The sequence below is a fragment of the Anomalospiza imberbis genome, chromosome 11, assembly GCF_031753505.1.
Source record: "Anomalospiza imberbis isolate Cuckoo-Finch-1a 21T00152 chromosome 11, ASM3175350v1, whole genome shotgun sequence".
Classification (NCBI taxonomy): domain Eukaryota; kingdom Metazoa; phylum Chordata; class Aves; order Passeriformes; family Viduidae; genus Anomalospiza; species Anomalospiza imberbis.
This window is the reverse complement of record NC_089691.1, coordinates 4,511,321-4,520,744: the sequence shown is the minus strand read 5'-3', so window position 1 is coordinate 4,520,744 and position 9,424 is coordinate 4,511,321. Positions and strand designations below refer to the sequence as shown.

The window sequence follows — 9,424 nt, the reverse complement described above, 5'->3', positions numbered from 1 at the left end:
CAGCCTGTGACTGAGGAGGGCTGGGATGGTCACCAGGGCAGGGGGACAGCCCTGTGACTGAGGAGGGCTGGGATGGTCAGAGCAGGGGGACAGCCCTGTGACTGATGAGGGCTGGGATGGTCAGAGCAGGGGGACAGCCCTGTGACTGAGGAGGGCTGGGATGGTCACCAGGGCAGGGGGACAGCCCTGTGACTGATGAGGGCTGGCATGGTCAGAGCAGGGGGACAGCCCTGTGACTGAGGAGGGCTGGCATGGTCACCAGAGCAGGGGGACAGCCTGTGACTGATGAGGGCTGGGATGGTCAGAGAAGGGGGACAGCCCTGTGACTGATGAGGGCTGGGATGGTCAGAGAAGGGGGACAGCCCTGTGACTGAGGAGGGCTGGGATGGTCACCAGAGCAGGGGGACAGCCTGTGACTGAGGAGGGCTGGGATGGTCAGAGAAGGGGGACAGCCCTGTGACTGAGGAGGGCTGGGATGGTCACCAGAGCAGGGGGACAGCCCTGTGACTGAGGAGGGCTGGGATGGTCAGAGAAGGGGGACAGCCCTGTGACTGAGGAGGGCTGGGATGGTCACCAGAGAAGGGGGACAGCCCTGTGACTGAGGAGGGCTGGGATGGTCAGCGCAGGGGGACAGCCCTGTGACTGAGGAGGGCTGGGATGGTCACCAGAGCAGGGGGACAGCCCTGTGACTGAGGAGGGCTGGCATGGTCAGAGAAGGGGGACAGCCCTGTGACTGAGGAGGGCTGGCATGGTCAGAGAAGGGGGACAGCCCTGTGACTGAGGAGGGCTGGGATGGTCACCAGGGCAGGGGGACAGCCCTGTGACTGAGGAGGGCTGGGATGGTCACCAGAGCAGGGGGACAGCCCTGTGACTGATGAGGGCTGGGATGGTCACCAGAGCAGGGGGACAGCCCTGTGACTGAGGAGGACTGGGATGGTCAGAGAAGGGGGACAGCCCTGTGACTGAGGAGGGCTGGCATGGTCAGAGAAGGGGGACAGCCCTGTGACTGAGGAGGGCTGGGATGGTCAGAGCAGGGGGACAGCCCTGTGACTGAGGAGGGCTGGGATGGTCAGAGCAGGGGGACAGCCCTGTGACTGAGGAGGGCTGGGATGGTCAGAGCAGGGGGACAGCCCTGTGACTGAGGAGGGCTGGCATGGTCAGAGAAGGGGGACAGCCCTGTGACTGAGGAGGGCTGGGATGGTCACCAGGGCAGGGGGACAGCCCTGTGACTGAGGAGGGCTGGGATGCTCCCAGACCGGGACGTGCTGTCTGATCCTCCGCAGACTCTCGGGTTACCTCGGGTGAGCCCCCACGTCACCTCCCCGCTGCAGCCAGCTCACATTCCCCCAGGTTTGCGGCCACACCCGGGGCTCTCCGGCGGGCGGGGAGAGCAGAGCCGCGGGCAGCGGAGCGCCAGAGCCGGGCCCTTCCCCGGAGAGAGCGGAGCGTCCCTCGGCAGCGTCCCGGAGCGCCGCGGCGGGACGAGGCCAGCATCCACCGCATCCCACCACATCCCACCGCCTCCCATAGCATCCCACCGCTTCCCAAAGCATCCCACCGCCTGCCACGTTTCCCACCGCATCCACCGCCTGCCACGCCTCCCATAGCATCCCACCGCTTCCCATAGCATCCCACCGCTTCCCAAAGCATCCCACCGCACCCACCGCCTGCCACGCCTCCCATAGCATCCCACCGCTTCCCATAGCATCCCACCGCTTCCCATAGCATCCCACCGCATCCACCGCCTGCCACGCCTCCCATAGCATCCCACCGCTTCCCATAGCATCCCACCGCTTCCCAAAGCATTCCATCCCTTCCCACCACCTGCCACGTATCCCACCGCATTCTATCACCTCCCACCGCATCCCATCGCCTCCCATCGCTTCCCACCGCATCCATCGCACCCCATCCCATCGCATCCTCCGCCTCCGCCGCGCCCCGGCCCAGCCCCGGGCAGGAGGAGCGGCTCCGCCCGGCCCCGCTGCCCGAGCTGCCGCTGCCCGCTCTCCTCCTGGCTTTGGTGAGTGACCAGCGGCGGGGACAGGCAGGAGGGAGCTGGGGCGAGGGGCAGCGGGAGGGATTGGAGGGATTGGAGGGATTGGAGGGATTGGAGGGATTGGAGGGATTGGAGGCTGGGGGGGCACAGGCGGCTCCTCGGAGCTCGCTTGTCCCCCCTGAGCGCAGCGAGAGGAGAGGGGGAGGAACGCAAACAGGAGCAGCACAACTCACCAGCAAACACACCCCGCTTTCGAGAACTCTCCTCAGCACAAACTGGGAATCTGGCAGATTCTGGCTGCTCCTTACCCGGCACATCCCTGCCCAGAGCAGCAGAGGGGAGCGTGGAGCAAAGGGTCCGCCGTAGGGGCAAACCAAGCTGCAGAAAAATCCCAAAAGTGCAGCAATACCCTGTAGGAAGCTCAGCCAGCTTTCCCCCCGGAGGACACTTGTCCAAGCTGCAGATCCAGCAGCTCCAAAGGTCCCCAGGCTCGCCCCCTGCCCCCGGGCAGAGAGGAGCCGCTGCGGGTCAGGCCAGCGAGGCCAGAGCAGGGAGGGGATGCTCAGATGGAAACGGGAAGGAAGGGAAGGGAGACAGATGGATAAAGTACAGATTCCCCCCTGTACTTAATGGCCACACTTGAATTAAGATGGTTCGGGGCAGGTCCTGTCTGCACAGAAAAGATTTATGCTCTTCTTTCAAGCATCTTTCTCGTGAGGGAAGAGAATGGTACATGGCAGGGAAAAACAGGCAGGGAGGGGTGGGTTCCTTGTTTTAAGGGAGAACAGTGGCTTGGCTGAAGAAAGAGGACGAGAAAGAACTTAAACCCTCACCCCCTTCTGAAAACAATTGTGCTCTTACGAGGAAAAATCGTAAATACATTATTTTCATACAGACCTTTCCTCAAATACAAGTCCAGCCCATCCTGAGGGGGCTGACCCTACAGCAGGGACATAACCTGCCCTAAACCTTTCCCATTCTTGATGTAGCCTTCCCAGGCTTTCCTTTACAGACAGGAATGATGGAGAGGAATGGGAACTCTTGGATCAGATGTTTTTAAAGTTTTTACTTGCACGACACCAGGCTCTCTCACTATTAAGAAACCCTATGCCCCTTTACCATCTGCTTAATCCCACAAAAAACATTAAATCTGCCTGAAGAAAACCAAGGAGCCTGTTTAAGTCAGGTGTGTATTTCTATAAAGGAAAAGTTTTGTATTTTCAATGAGTTATTGCTAAAATAGGAAGGAACTCATCAAATTACTACAGTAAATTCACCAGATATTTGAAGAGACTGAAAATACAGGTTCCAAATTAAAGATGAAAAAAATAAGTGACCTAAAATAAATCTTTCAGTAACAGGATTTACTTTTATTCTCTGTACAAGGAGAGAGTGACTCCTCACACCCACTAGGATTTTTAAATCTGTGCATTTTTGTGATGGATTGCACACAGTTCCAAAGCACCAAAAGTTCACCTGAGCTGAATTCAAGTAAATCCCCAAAGAGTTTTCATAGTGATCAGCCTCACCACTGAAAGAACTCCCAGCTCTTATTCACATACATTATTTTTTACTTTTGGGAATAGTGATCTCCCAGGCCACTTGGAAAGAACCAGATCTTTATGTTTGAATGGCAGGGTGAGTTACATTTTTAAAAGTTAATTGTATTTCTGATGCAGAGGGATTAAGCCCACCAAGTTTTACAGTTGTCAGGGGTTGGAGTCAGCAGTAGCACAAAGTGGAGTCCAAAAAAAATCAAGGTTTTTTTGCAATCCTTGTAGGAAAGATGTCCTGTTAGACTGAGTTGGGATAAAAGGTTCCAAACCCAGAACAGAACCAGCTTTAAAGGAGCCACATTCCTGGGAAATTCCCCGTTGTTTATAAGGGATTTTACAGCTCAGGGGTTTATTTCCTGCATCACAGCACTAAGGGCTTTTCTTCCATTACACCAGTGATTTCACAGGTCTGGCACCTATAGCAAATTCTCTTTTTACACACAAGTAATGGAGCAAAGAATATAAGACAGCACAGCAGTACTTAAAGAAAATTACATTTAAATACTGTTTTGCTAAGAGATCACATTGATGACAAATTAGTTGATATTGATAATGTTTAGACAAGCAGAGAAAATTAATACCATATCTGGACGCTTTGGGATTCTTGTCAAGATGAGTTTTTCCTCCAATCTCTTGGCAAAAATAATCCATATTTGGGAAATGCTATCACAAGAACAAGACTAGATTTTGTCATGGAAAAACTGACATTTCTTACAACTTAAACTAGAATATTGTGCTGCTAAAAGAGGAGTTTCATGGAAGTCTGAGCTTATATTTGGAAGGCCAAAACATTCTTTGGAATGCGTCCATCTTCTGTTAACTTCAAGGAATATAGGCCAAGTGTTAAAGAGAGTTGTTTAAAAATGCCAGCCAGTGTCAAAAAAGTCTGTATCTATCTCCTGATAATGTCAGGTTAAGGCTGGAACTTAAACATAATAAATTTACTTAGGAAAAAAAGGAAGTAAATACAGTGGTGTGTAGAAAATCGTTTAATTAGGTAGCTGGTTATGTTGCTTGAAGGATACTGAAGCTACACTTCCAAACTGTCCTGGCTGGGCTGAGACATTGTCATTTGAGTGGGACCAACAGGCAGGTTTACCAAGTTTTTTCATTTACTTTTTATCAAAAATATTCCTTGAATATTGGCAGGCATTGAATAGGGACTGTTCCCTTTCAGAGAAATAAATGAGTTTTTGAGAGGGAAATGAGTCAAACTTCTAGCATGTTAGTGCTTTCAACAACTCAAGAATAATTTAGGGGAAAAATCACTGGAAATAAATAAGTTTCTTAAGTACAACAGAGTGAGTAAAGGCCATCTGAATTAAAATCTCACTTTCTGCTTGAATTTAGTCTGACGAACAAGAATTTTGCTCTTTGGAGCTGTAATTTCTTTAAAATCTATCAACAAGAGATGTGCCAGTTTCTAGAAACTTTCTCCCACTCAGTCAGGGCTTAATAGATTGCACCTGCACTAATGAGGCACCAAGGCATCCACTTAGCATCTCCCAGTAGATTCTTGCTCCTTGGAAATGTAATACAATAACAAATCATGATTGCTGAGCCTCCCTGTAGTAAAAGCTCTTTACAAACAGCAAAAATTAAGGAGGCATTTCATGGTGAGGTCAGGGTTTAGAATTTCCACAAAGCAATCCAAAGTTTTGGGCTGTTTTTTTTTTTTTTTTAAACCTGTTCTGTCTTAGTGAACTTTGTTTCAGTGTAATTAAACTGTGCAAACATTAAACCCCATTTATTCATTATTATTGCTTTCTTCTACTGGCAACTGAGTTAGAGATAAGGAATTACATCAGTAGCTCCTGAAGAAAGGGCACATCAACCTGCTTTGGAGCAGGAGCACCCCTGATCAATTCTACAAGTTGCTTCCCAAATCCTGCCCTATCCAACCTCAGCAGTGCTAAGGAGAAGGTTTGGGAAGCAGTGAACACCATTTACTGTATTCTGCTATTTTAGTCACAGAATCCCAGAACTGTTAGGGCTGGAAGGATCTCTGGAGATCATCCAGTCCAAGCCCAAATGCAGTTCATCTATTTCAGATGCAACCAAGGAGAGCTGTCTAACCAGGCAGCTTTCTTTGCTGGTATTTTTTTCTGTTGAAGACTCAATTAAAGTTGCCTTTTCTCCCTTTATTTTACCATCCATTTAAATGGAAGTACATGGAGGTGAAGTTCCAGCATCTTACACCAGCTCCTTGCCTTGGCCATGCCCCCTACACTTAAACACACTTGAGGAGGTGGAGACAAAGACAGCCTGATACGCTGGTTTAAGACACGCTGGTTTAACATCCATGGAACAATTTCTGTTCTCAATATCCATGGAATAATTTCTGTCCTCAACATCCATGGAGTAATTTCTGTCCTTAACATCCATGGAATCATTTCTGTCCTTAACACCCATGGAATAATTTCTGTCCTCAACACCCATGGAATCATTTCTGTCCTTAACACCCACTGAGTCATTTCTGTCCTCAACATCCATGGAGTCATTTCTGTCCTCGTTCTCAGGAGATGCCCGAGGGCTCTGTGAGCGGTGAGCAGCTGCCACAGAGGAATTGTCCTGGCAGAGCCTGAAGGAATCCAGGATCACAGCACTCCGCAGGGTGCTCCTGTCTCCTCTGCCTATGGATGCTGCTGGCATCAAGGACACAGATCCTCTCCTGACACCCACCTGTGAGTAAAGCCCAGGCAAGAAGGAATTTGACCTCTCATAAAGCAACACAAATCATTTGAGCTTACACCCTGATTACTGGAATAAAAAGGATGCAGTTAAATGAAGTATTGCATGACTGAGTTTCAATAGGAAATGCTGATTATTGAACAGTCTGTTGCATTGTATTGCTCTGGCCATGTTTAGAGTTCTGAGGGTGAGAAATCCCATGCATACCTCAAGGTCAGTTGTGTAAATACTTTGAGCAAATATATTCACAGTCCCAATTTCCTTCCTTATTGCTTTAAGAGAACCAGAACATGTTTACCAGAACATAAACTCAGACAAGCTATGAAATGGCACAGAATGTGTGTTACCCTCACAGACATTTTTCACCAATGGACTGGAGGCAGAATTTGGTCAGTTGATCATTTGCTCCAAGATGCAAAATATTATTAATCAATTCTGCACTGTGGATCAATACATGATGTTAGCAGTTGGGAAGCAGAAGATGCTTATTAATCCTGAAAAGTCCTATTATTTTGCATTTGATCTCAAATAGGCCTGGCATCTTTAAATGTTTGAAATCTGTGTGAGCCTAAATTGTGTAGGAAGAGATTACTCATTATCTATAATTTGAATGACTACCTACTGACTGCCAATTACTGGATTCTCAAACTGTTAGACGGAGGTTGTAAATAAGCACTGGCTTGTTTAAATTATTTAGCACAAAATATGTTAATATTGCTTTTTACTAGCACATTTTAAATTGGTTTGCCAATATAGAGTTTATGTTATGATTCATGATCAGCTGTTTAATGAGATATAATGAATTAAAACTGTGAGGAATTAAATTTCTTCTTCAGATTGTGGGATCTGAAGAAAGAGATGAAGCTGTATGGAAATTGTTTGGGATTCGTTAGTGGGGTTTCATAAAACACAAATTACCTGTATTTAAAATGTTGTAAAAATTTGTTATTTAGGAAAGCCCTAAAAGGAACAGTGCTAAGCTGAGGCACAAATTAGCTTTACTATCTTATTGCTACAGTAACCGAGTATGTTTTTTTCCTTTTCTCTAGTTCTGGAAATAAAAATCCCCAAGCAACACAACTCGTTTTCATCCAGGAGTGCAAACCATGAGTGAAGGTCCAAGGCCTGGTCACCCACTCCGATTCTCACTCCGTGTGCCTGCAAAAAAGATGTCCAACAACACAACAGAGGCCTCCAGCAACGCTCCCCCAGCCCTCCTAGGCCTGTTCCTGGGAGGCATTTCCCTGGTCACCATTGTCATGAACCTTCTAGTGCTGTGTGCTGTGAAAATGGAGAAGAAGCTGCAGACTGTGGGTAATTTATACATCGTGAGCCTCTCCATCGCCGACCTGATCGTGGGGGCGGCCGTGATGCCCCTGAACATTGTGGACCTGCTGAGCCCCGAGTGGCCCCTGGGGCTGGCAGCCTGCTTGTTCTGGCTCTCCATGGATTACGTGGCCAGCACGGCCTCGATTTTCAACCTCTTCATCCTGTGCGTGGACCGGTACCGCTCGGTGCAGCAGCCGCTCAGGTACCTCAAGTACCGCACCAAGATGAGAGCCTCGCTCCTCATCCTGGGGGTCTGGCTGCTCTCCTTCACCTGGGTCATCCCCATCCTGGGCTGGCACGTTTTTGCCAACAACGGGCAAAGGACGGTGGAGGAAAACAAGTGTGAGACGGAGTTCTTCAAAGTCACCTGGTTTAAAGTGCTGGCGGCCTTTTTCAACTTCTACCTGCCCTCCCTGCTGATGTTGTGGTTCTACTGCAAAATCTTCAGGGCTGTTCGAAAACACTGCCAGCACCGGGAGCTCAACAATGGGTCTTACTGGGCTTCCATGGAAAAAAACACCGTGCATGAGACCAAGACAAAGGATGACAAAAATATTTGCCTCCAGGAGCAAATCTTAGGTGAGAACACCCCTAGTGCAGACAAGCAAAGCTCCCCAGAGCCCCAAAAAGTGGAGGCAGAGCTTCATTTCAGCCATCCTGCCAAGGCTTCGGAGGCCCTGTGTAATGGGAAGGTCCTGAAGTGGAGCTGTTTCTCTCTCACCACAGCCAAGCCTGAGCCTGGCTGGGATAAAGCAGGCAAGAGCGGGGCGTGTGCCACGAAAAAACCTGGGGATAAGGAGCAGCCTGGCTGCCAGGACAGTGACTCCAGCGGGGCATCAGACAACCACACCTTCACTGAGGTGGCCCCCCAGGCAGAGCCCAGCCCTAAAGGAGCCTGCTGTCCTCAGGGAAGGACTGAGCACAGGGACTCCAGGGGCATGACGTTCCTGAGGAAAACCTGGCACGCCCTGCACAGCCATTCCAGGAGCATCCACCGGCACGGGAACAGGGAGAGGAAGGCAGCCAAGCAGCTGGGGGTGATCATGGCAGCCTTCATGATCTGCTGGATCCCCTACTTCGTGTTGTTCATGGTGATAACATTCCACGACCACAAACAGCTTTTAGAACTGCACAGGGGCACCATATGGCTGGGCTACATCAACTCCACCTTAAACCCATTCCTCTATCCTCTCTGTAACCAGAATTTCAAGAAGACTTTTAAAAAGATCCTTCACATTCATTGATGCTGGGCTGGGGTCTTGGAGCTCAAGTGCAGCTCAGGATTTCAATCAAACAAAATGTTCTGGTTTCAAAGGATGGGTGCAGTAAAAGACTGTGGCAAACTGTAATCTGTAAAGAAGTGGTAGTAAAAGTGGGAAATGTGCATTTAATAGTTTTAACACATTTGAAGAGCAGCTTCAGGTAGGTCAAGAATCTGAAAAACTCAAGGTCAGTACATGAACTGTTACACTGTTGCCAACCTTTTACCGTTTGAGACCACCACTCCCATCACAGAAATGGAGACACAATAAACCTCTTCAGTGATTATAAATTATTCAGCTAAAGAAAAGGAAGAAATCACATTTCTGTTATTGGCCAAAAACATTTTTCTCTTTCAACTTACTCCATTACACACATTGCTTGCGAAGTGAGATTTGCAAGTGGAAGTACTTTGCAGTCAAAGAACTTGCAACTGTTTAAAAATAATCCCCTATTTATTTATAGCTTCCTTCAAAGCACAAACTTTTCATCAAGAGTCAAATTTTAGTGTGTATCCTACTGTATCTCTTTGATATCATGCTTATATTAACTGTACATTAACTGAAAAACTGTACATTAGCTGAAAAAAAGT

The 9,424-nt window shown here is 48.7% G+C and overlaps 1 protein-coding gene across 2 annotated transcripts; it reads left to right on the top strand.

Annotated features, from left to right (window-relative positions):
- Positions 1–1,989: 1,989 nt before the first annotated feature.
- Positions 1,990–9,201, top strand: HRH1 (histamine receptor H1). 2 transcript variants are annotated; one of them, XM_068201512.1, is made up of 3 exons: positions 1,990–2,020; positions 6,072–6,236; positions 7,293–9,201. In XM_068201512.1, the coding sequence occupies exon 3, from the start codon at positions 7,350–7,352 to the stop codon at positions 8,814–8,816; it is 1,467 nt and encodes a 488-aa protein (XP_068057613.1). In that variant the 5' UTR covers positions 1,990–2,020; positions 6,072–6,236; positions 7,293–7,349; the 3' UTR covers positions 8,817–9,201. The 2 variants fall into 2 exon arrangements, with proteins under 2 accessions (XP_068057613.1, XP_068057612.1); XM_068201511.1 differs by lacking the exon at positions 1,990–2,020 and having other exon boundaries at positions 5,821–6,236.
- Positions 9,202–9,424: the final 223 nt, after the last annotated feature.